Source organism: Brassica napus, chromosome C2 (genome assembly GCF_020379485.1).
Source record: "Brassica napus cultivar Da-Ae chromosome C2, Da-Ae, whole genome shotgun sequence".
Lineage (NCBI taxonomy): Eukaryota > Viridiplantae > Streptophyta > Magnoliopsida > Brassicales > Brassicaceae > Brassica > Brassica napus.
Window position 1 is genome coordinate 11,051,652 of NC_063445.1, and position 19,036 is coordinate 11,070,687.

At 33.7% G+C, this 19,036-nt stretch overlaps 2 protein-coding genes across 6 annotated transcripts; both read right to left on the reverse strand.

Moving 5' to 3' along the window:
* Positions 1–205: 205 nt before the first annotated feature.
* On the reverse strand, positions 206–9,279 carry LOC125581561 (flavone 3'-O-methyltransferase 1-like). Of its 5 annotated transcripts, XM_048747210.1 has the most exons (4): positions 7,656–9,279; positions 6,817–7,130; positions 1,557–1,627; positions 206–1,432 (listed from the first exon to the last, which is right to left on the reverse strand). In XM_048747210.1, exons 1-4 carry the CDS (start codon positions 8,051–8,053, stop codon positions 1,211–1,213), a joined length of 1,005 nt encoding a protein of 334 aa, XP_048603167.1. In that variant the 5' UTR covers positions 8,054–9,279; the 3' UTR covers positions 206–1,210. The 5 variants fall into 5 exon arrangements, with proteins under 5 accessions (XP_048603167.1, XP_048603166.1, XP_048603165.1 ...); XM_048747209.1 differs by lacking the exon at positions 1,557–1,627 and having other exon boundaries at positions 209–1,432; positions 7,656–8,646; XM_048747211.1 differs by lacking the exons at positions 206–1,432; positions 1,557–1,627 and adding an exon at positions 4,456–4,700 and having other exon boundaries at positions 7,656–8,644.
* A 2,131-nt stretch (positions 9,280–11,410) lies between these two features.
* LOC125581562 lies at positions 11,411–11,911 on the reverse strand. Its single transcript, XM_048747213.1, has one exon. The coding sequence runs from the start codon at positions 11,794–11,796 to the stop codon at positions 11,605–11,607; it is 192 nt and encodes a 63-aa protein (XP_048603170.1). The 5' UTR covers positions 11,797–11,911; the 3' UTR covers positions 11,411–11,604.
* Between the last annotated feature and the right edge of the window lie 7,125 nt (positions 11,912–19,036).

Sequence of the window (19,036 nt, forward strand, 5' to 3'; positions counted from 1 at the left end):
GACAACGACAGACACGCTCAGGATTAAATGTGCCTCGTTCGGGTCCGTTTAGGGCATGTCGGGTGTGTTCAGGAACTCCCGGAAAATACAGCTGCTTGCTCCCCTCCTTAAAGTAGCTGGACCCGTGTCTCTCCTTGACTGAACCACTTCTAAGCTTCGGTTGTTCAATTGTTATTGGTTGGTTTGGTAGCTGAACACAATCGATCTTTTAGTTGGGATTGAACTATAACTTGATCTAGTTTTTAGTTTAAACAATCAATCTTTTACTTGGTTAGACTTTGTTTTATAAATGTTTAAGTGCATACATAAAACGTCAGAAAAGAACATATGACTACAAAGGAAAATAACACAGACAGCTCAAAAAGTGTAGCTTATAAAAAGGGATTTCAACATTACTGAAAACAATTAACATGGCCTAATTCTGGCCACTTTTAGAAAAATAAATATTTTTTGCCTTCAAATTTATTTGCCACAATTTTCAATATTTGATCATTCCAGATAAGTTTGTAGAATTAGTATAAACTGCTTCGTTAATCATGAGACAAAAGAAACATTTTTTTCACAAGTTATCAATTATAAATAGTAGTAATCTTTATTTTGTTAATGATCAATCAACAAGGAAGAATAGTTTCGAACACCGTGGAGGTCTGGATCTATCCTCATTAGTTGGGTCATCTTCTTCTTATTCTTTTCATCGGAGTTCTCGCAGAGCTAAATCTCGACATCATCATCCTTGAATTGTTTTTTGCTGCTTTGATCAAATCACTTATTATCTTTTGTGAAACTAGATATGTTTGTTTTCTTGACGAGAAGAAATGGTGAATTTAAGTATATATAACTGGACACGAGAAGGAAAGCTAGAAGACTCTAGTAGTAACAGAAGTTTGAGTTCAAGATTCAGTGAAACTAGTTTGGTCGATGAACTAACATAGTCCACGTCGATGGAGTTTGAATGTTGATTTTATCAGTGTAGCTAGATAAGATTATTGACTTCGATTCAAACTTTATTTTATTTTTCTTCAAACACATAATTATTTTCCACACAAATAAGATAGTTTTATTAATTAGTCAGATAAATGAAACTCTACATGAGTCTCTTAGCTAGTAAACCCTAATTAAACACTTTAGTCGATCTTCTTGAGCAACTCGATAATGTAAACCCCAAAAGCGTTGCAAACAACTTTGATGCCTTTGAAGCCTGATTTATTAGCTAATGCCTCGAACTCTTTCTCGGTCCGTTCTTTACCTCCAGGATTGTGAGCCAGCATAATGCAATAGACATGGAAATTTGTTTGGTCAAGAGGCTTGTTGTGTCTATTGTCTCTGGAAGTAGACACTCTGCTAATATCACTTTTCCATTCTCTTGAAGCGCCTTGTAGCAGTTCTGCAAGAGTTGCACGCATTTGTTGTCGCTCCAATCGTGGCATATCCACTGTTACAGCAATGAGACAAATCGAAGGAAAATGTTTTGAGATCAATTTCCTATTGATGAATTATTTACAATATCAAAGAGTGAGTTTTCGGTATAGGAGTTTTGGTAACTACTAATTACTAACCTTCATGAAAATTGCATCACCTTCAGGAACACTTTTAAACATATCTCCTTCAACGTGTTGTATTGAAGTATCTTGAATTAATGTGATAACCAAAATAGTTTGTTACACAGTTTGTTTAAATACTCCGGATAAGCTAACGGAGACTCAAACCGGAGTGGTTAACCTCTAACCATAATAAACCAATACTCTATTGTATCTAATACGCCCCGGTAAAGTCTCTGAATCCGAAACATGAGGAAGAAAGAGACTTGAGAGTGACATTCGATCAAGTAAGGATCGAAAAAGACCAGAGTGCAGCGGCTTCGTGAAGATGTTTGCATGTTGATTGGCGCTTGAAACGTGCATCAAAGTAATGAAGCCTCTCTTCACCTGATCACGAACCGTGTGGCAATCTATCTCCACGTGTTTTGTCTTCTCGTGGAAGACCGGGTTGGTGGCTATGTGCATCGCGGACTTGTTGTCACAGAGCTTCGCTTTGGTGGTGACTTGAATCTTCATGCTAGTAAGTAGCTGTTGCAGCCAAAGAAGTTCACAAGTCGTGTGTGCCATGCTTCGATACTCTGCTTCAGTGCTGCTTCTACTAACCACATCTTGTTTCTTCGACTTCCAGGTAATCAAGGAAGTGCCAAGATAGACACAGTAACCAGTGACTGATCGATGACTGTCAGGACAAGTAGCCCAGTTTGCATCGGAAAAGGCATTGAGACACACCGTCGAAGAAGCTGAGTAGAATAATCCCTGACCAGGATTGTTCTTGATATATCTCAGTATTCGATGAGCTGCGGTAAGATGAACATCAGTCGGAGAACTCATGAACTGACTCAAGCAGTGGACCGCAAACGTGATGTCAGGACGAGTGATTGTTAAGTAAAGAAGTCGACCAATCAGAGCACGAAACGGAGAGGGATCATCAAGAGGGGTACCGGATTTGCTGCTCAGCTTCACTAGCGGATCCATGGGAATGGGACTTGGTTTGCATGCAAGAAGGCATGTATCAGATAAGAGACTCAATGCATACTTCCGCTGAGAAATTGAAATCCCTTCAGAGCTTCTAGCCACTTCCAAACCAAGAAAGAATCGAAGATCACCAAGGTCTTTGATCTTGAAGTGCTGGTGAAGCGTGTCTTTGAGTTGATTAACCACACCATCGTCATTCCCAACAATCATGATATCGTCTACATAGACAAGAGCAGCAACAAAGGAAGAACCAGATTGCTTCACAAACAGGGTATTATCCGCCGGGGATTGTATGAAACCAGCAGATTGAAAAACTGCAGAGAGACAGTTATACCACTGGCGGGATGCCTATTTCAACCCATACAGTGATTTGTGAAGTCGACAGACAGGATTTGGAGGCAAAGAACCAGATGCAGGAACATAACCTTGAGGAAGGCTCATGAAGATTTCCTCATCCAAATCACTATGCAAAAACGCATTGGAGACATCCATTTGAGACATACTCCATCCTTGAATCGCAGCAAGAGCCAGGAGAAACTTGACACTCGCAAGCTTTGCAACTGGAGAGAAAGTATCAGTGAAGTCGACACCCTCTTGTTGCGTGAAACCCTTGGCAACCAGACGAGCTTTGTAACGCTCAATCGTGCCATCAGCCTTATATTTGATCGCATAGACCCATTTACAACCAACCACGTTCTTCCCTGGAGGCAATGACTCAACAGTCCAAGTATTGTTAGCTTCCATAGCCTGCAATTCCTCATTAGTAGCCTTCCGAAAATTAGGGGATAACATGGCTTGTTTAAAAGATGTGGGTTCTGTTTCGAGAGAGTAAGAAAGAATATAAGATTGATATAAAGGTGTAAAGTGGGAATAAGAGAGAACAGAGGATATTGGATATGGTGTGGAAGTAGATAAAAGAGGAGTAGAAGATGAATCAAGAGAGGTTTGAGAAAGAGAGCACCTCGCAAGATTGCAGTGATACTGAGACAAGTAACTTGGAGTTTTCACATTTCGTTTTGGTCTTCCACCCAAAAGATTCCCTTGACCTGTGCTTACTGGTACAGTCTCTCTCATAACAGGTTCATTATGAGGTGAATGCAAATCTACATGCTCAGGAACACTATCAATGATCACAGGAATAGGCAACAGAAGTATAGTATTATCAAAGATTTTAGAAGAAGAATCAGAAGCATTAGTCTTGTCATCTTTATAAGGGAAAATTGATTCATGAAAAACCACGTTTCTGGTTACTGAAATCCGATTAGTATCAAGATGTAAAACTTTGTACCCTTTGTAACCAGAAGGATAACCAAGGAAAACACATGAATCAGCTCGAGCAGTGAATTTGTTCCGATCTTTAGGCAATGTAGACACATAACAAAGACAACCAAACGATTTCAAAATTGAGTAATTAGGAACTTTCTTTGTCAACAATTCATATGGAGTCTTGTTACCTAGAAGAATAGAAGGAGTTCTGTTGATAAGAAACACTGCAGTGCACACACAATCACTCCAATATATCAGAGGAACACTGGATTGAAACAATAATGCCCGAGCAACATTCAATATATGCTGATGTTTGCGTTCGACAATGGAGTTCTGTTGCGGTGTGTATGCACATGAAAATTGATGAATCATACCATGTTGTTTAACAAATTGAGTAAAGGCGAGTTCAGGAGCATTATCACTACGAATCACTTTAATAACAGATTTATACTGAGTAGAAACATGTTGAATAAACTCTGGAAAAACAGTGAGAACATCATTTTTATTACGCATCATGTATATCCAAGTAACACGAGTACAATCGTCGACTATAGTAAGAAAATATCGATATCCTTCAACAGACTCAATAGAGAAAGGACCCCAAACGTCTAAATGAATCAAATCAAATGGTGATACAGACACAGTAACACTAGACTCAAAAGAAAGACGCTTTTGTTTTGCCAAAGGACAAACAGAACAGTGTTCAGACTTATCAACAGTAGAAACAAGAATATTCAGAATACCAGACATTTGCTTTAACTTGGAAGTTGATGGATGTCCAAGGCGTTGATGCCAAAGAGTCTCATCGGCTCGCAAGGATCCACAGAAAGGCAGAGAAGAAGCAGTAGTATTATTAAGCTCAAGAACATAAAGGTTTTGAAGAAGAATGCCTCTACCAATCATCAATCCCTGAATAGACTCCTGGAATAGACAAAAATCAGGATAGAAGTGAGCAGAGAAGTTACTATCACGAAGAAGGCTACCAACACTTATCAGGTTAAACTTGAAAGATGGAACGTGAAGAACATTATGCAAGACAATGAAAGAGTTAATATGCACAGTTCCTATATGAGTTATGTTTTCACGAAGACCATTGGGGAGAGAGACTGTAACACCAAGCACAGACGAAGTGTTACTAAAGAGTGATAGATCAGAACAAACATGTGTGGTAGCTCCACTGTCAATTATCCAAGAATCACTAGCAATAGAATTTGAAAGAGAAGAAAGGCACTGATTTTGAAAAGTGAGAATATTGTTTTGAAATTTTAGACTGGTAGAAGGAAAAGGGATGATACCAGAAGTAGATTGGGGTGCCATGTATCCATTTTCGGAGACGGAAGACTGCTTACTAGAAATTGCATTCACAGAAGGACTAACGTAAGCTTGAAGCTGTTGAAGTAATGCCTGAATTTGATTTACATCCATCTGACCAGGGAGAGAAGTTGATGAAGCAGGAACAATCTGTTGAGCAACAACATTAGCTTGTTGAGAGTGTTGTGGTTGAGTGTAATGATTGTTCTGCTGCTGCATCGATCGTTGATTGTAGTTGTTCTGCGGCTGCATCCCCCTTTGGTTGTAATTGTTCTGTCCCCGAGGAGCATAACCAGCAGTAGCGTGAGTGCCTTGTCCAGGAATAGATGACTTATTGAACTTGTGACCAGGAGGATAGCCATGAAGACGAAAGCATTTATCAACAATGTGACCAAGTTGACCACAATAAGTACACAAAGGACGTTGCTTTGGACGGTATCCTGAGTTGGCATGAGCTGCAGCAAAAGCTGAAAGATCAGGAGGAGCAGAAAGCAAATTCTCATCTGGACTAGAGGCTTGAAAAACAACACTTGCTGGAGTAGAGCTCGGCTTGATAGCTCTCTGACGTTCATCCTGTGTCACCAGATTAAACACCTCCTCAATAGTTAGAATTGGCTTTAGCATCAGGATATGACGACGTGTTGATTCATAAGATTCATTCAGCCCCATCAAGAATTTGGTAACTCTGCTACGTTCCTGAAGACGTTCCCATAGCTCTGCAGCATTGCACTCACACTTTCCACAAGAACACACAGGCAATTCAACATAGTTCTTGTGCTCTTCCCAAAGAGTAACTAACGCAGTATAGTAGGTGGTTACATCATCAGGGCCTTGCTGAATCGAACTCAACTTCTGATCAATCTCATAAACGCGCGGAGCATCATCTTGTTTGAATCTGGGGAGAATATTCTTCCAGATCGATTCAGCGGTGGACACAAACAATAAGCTCTGACCTATCTTCTTGGATACAGAGTTCATTAACCATGTAGCTACCATATCATTGCAACATGACCAAGATCCCGAGTCTCGATGATTATCAGGCGGTTTAGGAATCGTACCATCGATGAATCCAAGTTTATTCCTGACGTTGAGAGCCATACGAACCAATCGTCGCCAGGAATGGAACTCTGCACCGGTGTTGAGGCGATCGGAAACAAGGACGAGACCGGCATGATCCGAGCTATGAAGGTAGTATGGATTTTCGTAGTGATCGAGGTGACGAGTTGAAGAAGGTGAACTCATCGCGATGACGATCGGAGAAATGACACAGCGTAGTTGATTTCACAAGAATCGGAGTGAAATCAAGAAACGCAGAGAGCTTTAACAAAGGAGAAGAAGCAAAGCCGAAAGGAAGTAGACGGAGAAGACGATCTCGAGCTCGAACACAATCAGATCTTCGATGAAGAGACGAAGGATTTGAAGAATCGAAGAACTCATGAAGCTCGATGATGGAGAATCGTCACAGGCTCTGCTCTGATACCATATTGAAGTATCTTGAATTAATGTGATAACCAAAATAGTTTGTTACACAGTTTGTTTAAATACTCCGGATAAGCTAAAGGAGACTCAAACCGGAGTGGTTAACCTCTAACCATAATAAACCAATACTCTATTGTATCTAATATGTTGGATACCTGTGGTAAATTTAACAGTTAATACAACCTCTAAAACATATGTAAATGAAAAACAGATTTTTGTGTGTAAAGTGTAGGAAAATGTACTATACCATCATGGGGAGTAGCATTTTTGATGACATGAAGGAGATCAAAGTTGATGCCCTTAAGGTTAGGGTATTTAGAGAGAATCACTTTGAGAGTAGCACCAATGCCACCACCAACATCAACCAAAGACGTCAATTCCTCAAAACCCTTATAGGTCTCGAGAATCTTTTTCATGGTGATGGTTGAATGATTAGACATTCCATTGTTGAAGACCATGTTGAACTTATGGTCCGTCTCGTGGTAATCGAAAGAGGTCATTTCATTATGAACCTTGTTGAATGGAATCCCATCATTAAGAATTGCATCTTTCAAATGGTACCTGAAACAAGTATCGTTGGCATGAGTAAGAAACAACATTATCAATCATAAAGAACAGTTTTTTTTTTCTAACTAGGTTTATCTATCTTAGCACAAGATCTATACTGAAATCATATAATAGTATTTTTTGGTAATATCCAGAAAATATTGTTTTCCTCTAGCTCTAGGGATCAACAAAAATATTTCTTTTGATTATTATTCTTTAGATTGTATGATTTTGGCACAGTAACAAACAAACAAAAAATCAACTATGGAGCTCGTATAACCTCTAAAGAAAAAAAAATGGTATATAAATATAATTTCTTTAGTGGACAGCAGGTATAGAATAGAATCAATTTCTTTAGTGGACAGCAGGTATCCATTAATTTGTCTGTTTAAGTTTCAACAATTGCATATGATGATAACCAGGAAGCATAGCTTATGAAACAACATAATCAAAAATAAAGAATAGTTTTTCTAACATGGGTTGGCACAAGATGTTTTGAAATCATATGATAATAATTCTTGATAATATCAAAATACGTACCAGCTTTGCATGAGAACCTCGTCTTGGTTCATAAGACAAAGAGCAGCAATCGAGACACCGTCTTCGTTCTTAGTCAAATACTTGCAAACCGGACCAAGCTCGTAAGTCCTCTCGACGCCGTCTCCGCCGGAGCAGATGAGGATGGAGTAAGACGTCAGAAGACGGAGAATACGGTCGAGCATGACCGGAGCGTTGGAGTTTTTCATCGAAAGTTGAGAAGCTATCTCAATCGGAGACATCGGAGAAGACTTCTTGGCCATGATCTCGAGAAGATCAAGGTCTAACGCCGTTTTTAAAACCATCGGAAGAACGGAGGCGCTGGCTAGCTGCATGGCGAAGAGAGCCAGTTGTTCGTCGTCGTTGGTTACTTGTTGTGGAGTTATCTGTGTATCCGCCATTTTTCTTGAAGATTCTTAGAATGCTTTAGTTTTTCTTTTCTCTGGTTTGAGAGGATTGTTTGATGGATGAGAAGTAGAACGTTAAGAGGTTTATTTATAGGGGTGAAAAATATACTTAGGAGACAGGGGAAGTGTGAATGGTGGAGTTAAGGAGAGAATGTTGTGCTGGTGAATCTTGGGATGCAGACTGGTAGACAAGTGACTGGTGGACAGGCAGAGGCGGACCTACTTTATGAGATGGTGTGTCAATTGACCCAGGTTAAATATTTAAACGTTTCTTGTGGCCTATGGTAATTATGTCTACTCACCTCAAATGGTAGTGTTGCACCCCCTCAAATATGAGTTAACGGGTTCAATACCCTATTTTATTTTACTTTTTGAAATTTAATTTGTCACTGACCCAGATTAAAAAAAGTCTTAGGTCCGCCACTGTGGACAGGAGACCCGTGGACAAGAGACTGGTAGATAGGAGACTATAAAGTCCTACCCACTACCGTGTTCAGTGATATGTCACTATCAAAAGATTCACTAACCATTCATTATATTATATCAATAAAGGATATATCATTATATAGATGTAATCTATTACATTTGGCACCCAAAACGTAAAATGAATGGAAACTAGAAATGAGTTGTCCATCCATTCTGTGGACATGAAAATCACAACTTATGATTCGGTACATTTGTTATTCGCATATACGAACAGAACATACTTATATACTTGTATGGTTTTCTCAAAGCTCGTTTAAATTTGTTCATTGGTTTTATGAACGAAAATAAATTCCGAGACTTACAAAGTGTATATTAATAGTCAAATCAGTTACCAGGTTTATAGCGAATTAATACCAAATACGGATCGAGTATGTGTAGATAGATGTAAACGGATTAGCTTATGGATTAAGAAAGCTAAATATAGCTGAAAAACTTCAGCCACTTATCTTCCAGTTTTTCTCATCTCTTTTTTTTTGGGGTCAAATCAATATGATATTCAATTTATTCTTCTCCTTTATAATTAACTAGATAAGAATGTACATAAAGTTATATTTTAAAATTGAAATTGTTATAATTATCATCCTTATACTGTTATACATTTGAGCAGTGCCGTGCCTGCCTTATAAGAAAAGAAACTTTAGCTTAGAGCATCATTTTTTCATAATGCATCGAATCAAGTCTTTAGATGTGTTATTGGCCACGGTTAAGTATTCATACTATTCATTTTTATATACTGTTGTATTTAGATAAATTCGGTTAAAGTGGGACAGATAATAAATAATTAACATGGACTAGTAATAACCCCTGTTCAAAAATTCGCTAGGCGCAACGAGTGAAGTCGATCCGGGCCTAGCGAATTAACAACAAATCGGAAAAAACTCGGAGAGTAAGAGAATTTTTTTTAAGAACTATTATCGATTTTATAGAGATATATATTTGAATCAGTAACAAAAACATAATAATTGTCTGTGGCCCAGCGGTATTGTGTCTAGTTTGACTATCAGTTCTCGGGTTCAAAGCCCAAGTGATGCATTTGTGGCTTTTTCTGTTTTTTATTAATGAAGGGCAAAAATATAATTTCCGCTTCATCTTCCTCACTGAACCTGCAACCCTAATTGCGGCGCTTCAGATTTTGTTCACGATGGTGCTTCAATTTTTTTTAGTGATTTGCGTCGTTTAGCCTCTATTTCTTTGTTATTGATGATAAAATATGATAGATTTATGATAAAGGTATCGGTTTCAAGCTTGAAAAACTCAGATTTTTCTTTTCCCAATTTTTTGTCCGAATAAGGGTGAAATGCCACGGCCAAAGTCCGTAGAGCGCTTAATCGCCGAGAAAGCGGCCCAAATCGGCGCGTTTTAGAACATGGGTAATAACTCATACGGTTAAACTCTTATATACTTTTGTTTTAAATCAATTTGTTTTAACTGAGACAAATAATAAATAATTAAAAATAATAATGCTTTACATAATTAGAAGTTTACGAGTTACTTTTTTTCTTTTTTCGGTGGTTATCACTTCTGAGTATAATATTATTCTTTCTCAATATTTATCTCAAATTTGTGTTTATTCTATAATTATTTGAAGTTTGTATAGTAATGCATTTATCTCCATTTGAAAATCAATTAAAAATATTGAGTTACTTAATTATTTTATATATGCAAAATAATTATGATGGTCATTTAAAAATATTTTTTTATTTTGAAATTTGTTTATATTTTTTCTAAGATAAATAGAAATTTTTTATATTTTAAAACTATTTTTTTTTGCTAATTTAATTTTTAGTTGTTTGTAATGTAATGATGCTGTTTTTTGTCAACAATAATATTATTTATTAATTTTGATGTATTTTTTAAAAATGATTTTATTTTTTTATTTTTTGCTTCGGGCCGCTATAAAAGCTTGCACTGGTCTGCATTTGAGGAGAGAATGTTATTAGAAAAAATAAACTTGGATGGTGATGCAATATTGCAATAAACGATCAGAAAGGGGAATAAGTAACGAGTACACACGATTAACAACGACGTTAAGTAGAACGAGAAACCAATAAAATAATCTTAAAGAGGAAGAAGACGATGGCCCAATAACCTCCTGTCTCGGCCCAACTAACCCTCTCGAACACAAACGAGCTGTAACCTTCTTCAGTCCAGAGACGGCTTTGAGAGAAGTATTAAAAACACAAGCACAACAATACTATATAGCGAAGAAAAGCAAAAATCAATGCTCGTCAAGAGATCGGCTTTGCTTTGTATCGTATTAGTACGTGATAAAATGAATGTAGAGCTGTAACGGGATTTTATAAAAGAATTGCGAATCATATACTAACGTGAATCAACATTTGCACTACGGTAGCTTAGTCTCATTTGATTCAGTTAACCCTTTTTTTTTCAACCGCTTCTTCATCTGAACATTTGATTCAGTGAACATATTTTTCTTCACAGTTGTATTATTTTGTTCTATAGCTTTGGAATTAGTGTAGATATTATTATTTATTATTTTACTAACACATGGCTCTGTCTGTATAGAAGATGGCGTATATTACACAACTGTCGATTATAATTCTCAAGTCGTTGAACGTCAGAATTTTCTTTTTCAACCAATACACTTTTTATTTACTCCGTAATTTATCAACTTGTATGCTTCATTGACACCACGCTATGTTTAATACTCCATCTGTTTTTGAATAAATGTTAAATAGCAGAAATATATATAAGAACGATAGTATTTGAGATAAATAAAATTATTTTTAAAATTTGCAAATTAATTTTCATTTGAGAAATGTTTTATACTATTAATAAGTTGAGGAATGTGCGGAATGAGTTAATAACATCGAAGTTAGCGAGAACTATTGAACAAAGAAAAAATGAATGCAAGATCTTCTTCATTACCATAAACATAGTTAGTATTATCACAGATCACGAGTAACAAAAGTCATCTCTATATATAAGATACGGATCTACAAAAGCTCTATACGATTCAAAACCAAGAGAGGGAGAGAGAGAGAAGACTAGGAGAACACTCTGTAAAAATCCTCAAGTCACTTCTCATCGATTAGAAATCAGAAGTCGACGAGATGAGAAGAGAAATCAGGAATGGTCGAAGATGTTGAGGAAGGAGCAGGAATGAGGAAACCGCCGATCCGTAAGGCGTTTCTATCGCCGGAACGCCGTGGGAGAATACCGGCGGTGAGTTTAGCGAGAGCCGTCGTGTACTCCACTAGCAGCTCAGTAATAATCACCACTGAGATCATCTATTTTGGATCTGGAGACTCTTCGAGTTGTTCTTTTTTTTTTCTTGATATGCGAAGAAAGATTTGAGTAGTGAAGAAGATGAGGGAACTTGTTTGTGTTTTTATAGGCGACGATTTTTTCACTTTCAGTATAGAGTCAGAGAGAGAGAAAGAGCCAGAATATTATTAATAATAATATTATTATTAATTTAGTTTTTTGGTTTTGTTTTTTTCTCTCTCTTTTTTAATTTTTAAATCACCTGCTTCTCACGCACACTGAACTTTACATGTAAAACCAAATCAAGTTGGAATTTTATAATTGGACTATTTTTTTTTTTTTGTCAAATGGGACTATTTGTTTAACGCAGGTTTTGTTTGGCATCAAACAGGGGAGGAAATTAATCATTTTAAAGTTATACCTGTAGCAATAAATTATTGGTCCTATAATTAATTTGATTCTTTTATCATCGAAATTCATTTTTTCTTGATAAATATACCTTTTTAACCAGACATATATATATATATACCAAGTAAGAGTATGCACTTTATAGGGATTAATATATGTACCTAAATATTAACTTTATTTAAATTATTAAACTAGATATAAATTTTAGATTTATATTAATATTATCTGTAAATTAATAAATTTTGATATATATTAACAATTAATATATACAATTAGTTTTTCATCTTTTTGTTTAGGCGGTATATTAAATATACTAGTTGCTAACGCATTATACATACCATTTTCTGTTTCTTAAATTGAAATACAAATTGCTGTAAAAAAAGGAAATAAAAACTAAAACTATCAATCACATTACACTATTAGGAACAAACTTTAAAAGATATATCATCGTAAGAATCGATTACAGAAGTTACAAACCTAAACAAAATGCAAAGAGCAAATGAAAGGTGAAATCCTATTCTATAAATTATGCGGTATTCCAAATTCGAAATATATTCTTAGGTTGTCGATATATGTGGTTAGACGACGTGAATATTTAACTCTTACATAAAGCAACCGAGCTTATCTCTCAATCAATTGGTCGACCTCCTTAAAATTAGTCTAGGCCTCTGATTTGAGACACCCCAGGTCTATAAAAAAATCCTATTATATACGTACATTTCTGGATCTTTCTTTCTTTCTTTCTTTCTTTCTTTCTTCCTTTTCCTTGGTTTGCCAGATGCGAATAGCTGGATTCATCAGTATTTGTTGTTTTTCAATTATGTGGATATAAAACATTATCTATTTATAATATTTCCATAGTACTGCACATAGTACATGCATACCAATAATTCATATTGTCTTATCTGGGGCTAGCATGAATCACTTTATATAATTATATTCATATAACCGGGTACGCTCTTTGTTGCGATCTCTGAGAAAAATAGATTAATTTATTTTGAAACAAAAAGATAATTTTTTTGTCAACGATGACAACAAAAAGATAATTTATTCTTATTGTTAAAAGTGTCACCACAAAGAAAATTTAACAGCAACGCTCTGAAAAATATAAATACCTGATATTGTTCTACGTTTGTAAATAAACCTTCACAACTTAATTTTTTTTTAAAAAAATTCTTATCAGCTTATCATTACCGGTTAGGAACATACGTAGTGTTATAGAAAAGCCTGATTATCACCAATGCTGATCTACTCTATTTATATACCCTAACTTTTTTTAAAATATGCATTTTCCTCATAATTTTTTTAATCTAATTTCATAGTAATATAAAAACACAAGTTTTAAAAATTATATTTATCATACAAATAATTTTTTTATTTTATTTTTAATATTAGTCTGGAGTCATTGTTCATTACAAATTGAAAATCTTTGGTTGATTTTATTTATTTAAAAAAAATAGCAAGTCATAATATTAAAATAATAATGATGAACATATAATGATAAATAATATTACAATAATAAAAACTGAATATATTAAAAATATAAAAAATGAATTTATATAGTTTTCTCGTTGTTTAGCATTTTAAAAATACAATTTTACTAAGATTCACAGTTGTTATAAAGTTTATAGGTTTTAAAATAATAATAATTTGATAATATTTTTAATTAATAATTTTGTAGTTAAAAATCAAAAAAAAATACTAAGAACTATAAATATTACTCTTATTTTTATATAAATTATGATTTTTTTAAGCAATAATGGATTGAGTAGGCCTGGGACTTTTATCCGAGATCCGGATTCGATCCGAAATTCGATCCGAAATTCGATCCGGATCCGATCCGAAAATCCGGATATCCGGAGGGGCCGAATCCGGATCCGGATAATAAAATGTTGGATCCGTCAAAGCCGGATCCGGATCCGGATACCTTAATTTTTTAGTCCGAATATCCGGATCCGTAAGTTTTATTAATAACTATTTCAAAAATAGTAATGTCTATATATAAAAATTAATTAATTTAATATAGTTTTATTTTTATAATAGTATATATAAATTTTATGTAAATTTTGTAATATTATACATAGAAATAAATTAAAACATTATATATGTTTTTTATTTTTAAATTATTTTTAATATTTTTTATATATTAATATTATTTTTTATTTATTTTAAAGATTCAAATCCGGATATCCGCCGGATATTACAATTTTTAGAAGGATATCCGACATCCGGATATCCGAGAACCCCGGATCCGGATAAGGATAATAAAATTATGGATCCGCTGGATAAGGATCCGGATCCGGATATCTTAAAATTGTCGGGATATCCGATCCGTCTCAGATCTAGGATTGAGTATGAAAATTTTAATAAAATTTATTTTTCAGGATGTCCTAATCGACGGCGTGAGTGACTTGTGACCTAAACTGGCCTCGGTTTACCACATTGTTTTACTCAAATTAGAATACTTTCCGACTAGAATCAAAAGCAACCAAATCATCTATTACTGAATTACAATATAAATTACATGGACCAAAATCCAAATCTACACTAACTAAATAATAACAATTTTTTTTCCAATAAAAATCAAACCAAAACAGACATGTTTACACCATTTGCCAATCTTTTTACTAAAAGACTATCACCAAATTGAAATTTAAGACCGCCACTCCTGCATTCGATGCAAATATATTGTGCTGAAAAAAAAACTTTCTTAAATTATACGAAAACATTCATGTATTTATAATGGCTATATATGAGTATCAATAAGATTGACGTTAATTAATTAGTAGAACGTATTGATTAAATCATTTTTTCCTTTTGAAAAAGATCAGCTGTTTTATATCAGAATTACACTATATTTATATCCAAAATCTAGTGTTACATAATCTTAACAGTTACTCAATACGTACTTCATTTCATCTACATGTTCTTTATAATTAACCACTATAAATTTCACATAATAAGATTTCACATAATAAGGTTTCAGCATAAGTTCAGTCTCATTTTAGTTATAGTACTTATGTACTCTTAACTAATTTTATTACGTTTTAACTAAATTAGTAATTAGTTTTAAGATATGCTTTAATCTTTGATTTTTATACCGCAATTTTCATTTTATAATTAGCTTTTAAAATTAATGAAATAGCATTTATGTAAAGTAATCTTATCATTTAAATCTTACGTATGATTAAATATATATTTGAACTAAATTTTAAACTATTTAATAAAAAAATTGTTCTTCTTAGGCCTCTAAAAAATGCATATCTTAACTAGGATCTGGAAAATGCAAACCACCAAAACACTATTGGGTGGTTATATTCAGGGAGATGTTTAGTGTGGAGAAATGATGTTATGTATTATTGTACTGAGCCTAACTCACACGAAAAACTAATTCAAAAGTAGATAATTGTCACATTAATTATATATTACGTAAAATTCTTATCCAAACGATGTGGGAATAAATAGTTAAATGAAAAAATAAATATTTAAATAAAAAAATGAAATGGTTTAGACATTCATTCATTTTTGTATGTCTAAAATACCTTAGAACAATCATGACAACAAACCAAGTATATATACACCATAATTGGGGCGAAGAGTTAGTATATATATATAATTTGGAGTGGCGAAGAGTTGGAGTATATATATTTACATGGGTGATATTTTAACTTAGAAACTATATATGGAATTAGAGATCAATGATCGGTATGATTAAAATTGACGATGTGTTCCTATATGAGCACTAAATACTTTGTGTCAATATCTTATTGGAGATGATATCGTAGTTTTTTTTGTTGATCTGGAAAGGCGTGGGCAAAATAACCGGAACCGAAGAACCGAACTGGAACCGAACCGAAATACCCGAAACCGAAACCGGACCAATACCCTTAAATACCCGAATGGTTCCTATATTTTTATATCCGAAATAATCGAACCGGAACCGAACCGAGAACCGAACGGATATCCAAATATATAAAAATATTAATTATATATATATATATAACATCACTAAATATATATTTTTAATTTAAAATTCTATTAAAAGTATCTGAAAATAGTTGAGAATAACTAAATTATTATAAAGTATCCAAACTACTCGAAAGTATCTGAAACTATCCGGATAGTTTTATCCGAAATATCCAAAGTAATCCGAAATGTCCAAAATTTTTATCTAAATCATCTTAATTATTTGATATTTTATCCTAAATAACCGATATTTTATCCAAATTATCTGAACTACCCGAACTATCCGAACCCGAACCGGATCCAAATGAGAACCGAACTTTTTCCAGATATTCTCTGGTTCCTACATTTACTATCCGAACCGAACCCGAAACTATCCGAACCGAACCGAACCGAACCGAGAATAGGTCAAGTACTAAATGGATCCTCTAGCCCCTATCCGAACTACCCGAAACCTAAAATACCCGAACCGAACCGAACCGATACCCGAAATGCCCAGGCCTATCTGGAATATCCGGCGGACCGATATCTAACTGACTAATCTCCGGGGATTCAAAGAATATTTAGTAGCTTACTCAATGGTGTGTGTATATATAACTTGCCATTTTCACATGTTGATCTAATGTTACATCATCCGATTTATCACGTTTACTAAATAAATATTCAGTGAACCGAAAATTGGAGGTGTGAATGAAATAACTTAATACTCGCAGACATTTGTAAATAAATAATTTAGAATTTTACGAGATATCTATCTTCTTGCTTCTTAAGTTAAGTCGATTAAGTTTAAGTTTATTCATAGGCCGGATAATGTTCTGGCTGACTCTGGTCTTTGATTCCGGTTTAATTTGACTGAAATGTTTGGTTTGCACAAAAAAAAGTTAAGAATTTACTTCAGAATTGAGGCTTCTCAAGTGTGAACCTTAATTTTCTCTTATCAAATCTGAAAATGTGTCCAAATTTCGGAAAGAAAAAAAAAACTGCTCCAAAATGGGTAATTCATTTTGTGTTTGGTGGATCCCTAGAGAGTAGAGATGTTAACTAGAACTGTTTGTCAAAAAAGGTAGAACCATTAAAAATGTTTCTTCCGGTAAAAGTAAACAAGAAAATCAAATTAGGGGAGGGGGATTATTGGTTTAAGAATTCTTAAAGAATTATAAAATTTTAAGAATCCATTGTTACTGGTTTATGGATTTTAAAATCTTTTCAAAATCTTTTCAAAATTCATTGTTATTGGTTCAAAGACTTTTAAATTCCATTCAAATCTTTTGTTATTCAAAAAGTCTAGTTTTTATTGATTTTGCTATTCTATTAAATTCTATGGTTATTGAGAACATGTTTCTTTATATTTTGTCTCATAAGACTAGAGTTTGAAAATATCATGTCTACTCATAAGATTTCTGAAATCTGTGTAGTAATAAAAAATTCACATACCATATGATATATTTTTCTTGTTTGACATGTGATTTCTAGAAGATTTATTTGTCGGTTAGTTTTATATTTGATGTGTTCAAACATAATCTTTCGTCTGTAACAATGATGTCTTGAAAAAAAAATGTCAATGAAAATAAGACTAATAAAAATCTGTCACGTAATATGAAGATAAAAATGACTATTTTCATAACAAAACAAAGGACAACCCATAACACAAAAAAACTATACCATAAAATGCATTTGTCTCATCATCGAGATTCACTTTTGAAAATTTCTACAATATTTTGTATATTACCATAGAAAGAAAAACTTTTTGAAAACATAAATTGTGCAAATTTTTAATAATCAATAACAATCTATAGAAATCAATACAAAATATTTGATAGAAATTTAGAAAACATTTGTTAAATCTACTAAAATTTTAAAAATATGTCAACTTCTAAAATCACTAAACTTTTTCCAAATTCTGGTTCCAATAACCCCCTCCCCCTAGATTCTATGGTTGACCAGAGTAATACGGTACCTAATCAACTTCGTGCTGTCATATCTAAAAACGTGAAACTCAATAGAGATGAATCATTAATTCTTGTTAATGACAAAAGAAAATCAATTAGAATACCATTATTACGTAATACTCTCCATGTTTTAGAAAGTTGTATGTTTTAAAATTTTGACGCTTATTAAAAAAATATCAGATTTTAATTAACAATGCATTCATTTACGCAATTAACTATTTCTCACAATTTTTAACCAATAGAATTATAATAAAAATGATTATATTTTTTTAAGTTTACAATTTACAATTAATTTATGCATTGAAAATAGAAAAATATATCTTTTTGAAACGAATTTTTTTTCTAAAACATGGATTTTTTTGAAATGGATGTAGTATAAAATTGTTAAATATGTTAAATTTAGGACATGGTTGAAAATTGAAAATTGAAATTAAAGCTATATATATATATATTTAAGGGTTGTAAAGAATCTGGCTCTCAGTAACCATAGAATGTGAGTTTATTTTGACTTGGTCTTGTGCAGAAAAGCAAAGAGTAGACTTTGAAATTACAAAACTGGTTAAATAAGATATTAGAGATCTTTAAAATCCCCTACGTAATGGGCCATTATGAATTAGATATGCATGGGTCCCTTCTTCCCTTTATAAAATTGTATACTTGATTACCTCGCCTTTTCCGCCTCCTATTTAGTAGTACTAGGTCCTTGTCCGCGCTACGCGCGGATAGTATTTTAATTTTTTTTTTATATTTTTATACTATTATGTCAATTGTTTAGTTTTATAAAATGTTATGTTTTTACTGTAAATTTGGAATTAAAAATCTAATTTTTCCTTACTATAAAGTAAGTTAATTTTTTTGAATCTTACCACAACATATTATACATGAAGAGAATATAGTTGGTCTTTATATTCTTATTTGCTGTAATATTGAAAATTTTGATGAT

What these genes read in the sequence shown, in the direction of transcription:
- LOC125581561 (XM_048747208.1), bottom strand. Translation starts at nt 6,332, where the DNA reads ATGAGTTCACCTTCTTCAACTCGTCACCTCGATCACTACGAAAATCCA. An exon ending in GGCACCCCAATCTACTTCTG is followed by an intron (nt 4,701 to 5,074) that starts GTATCATCCCTT and finishes TGTCTATTCCAG; the next exon opens with GAGTCTATTCAGGGATTGAT.
- LOC125581562 (XM_048747213.1), bottom strand. Translation starts at nt 11,796, where the DNA reads ATGATCTCAGTGGTGATTATTACTGAGCTGCTAGTGGAGTACACGACG.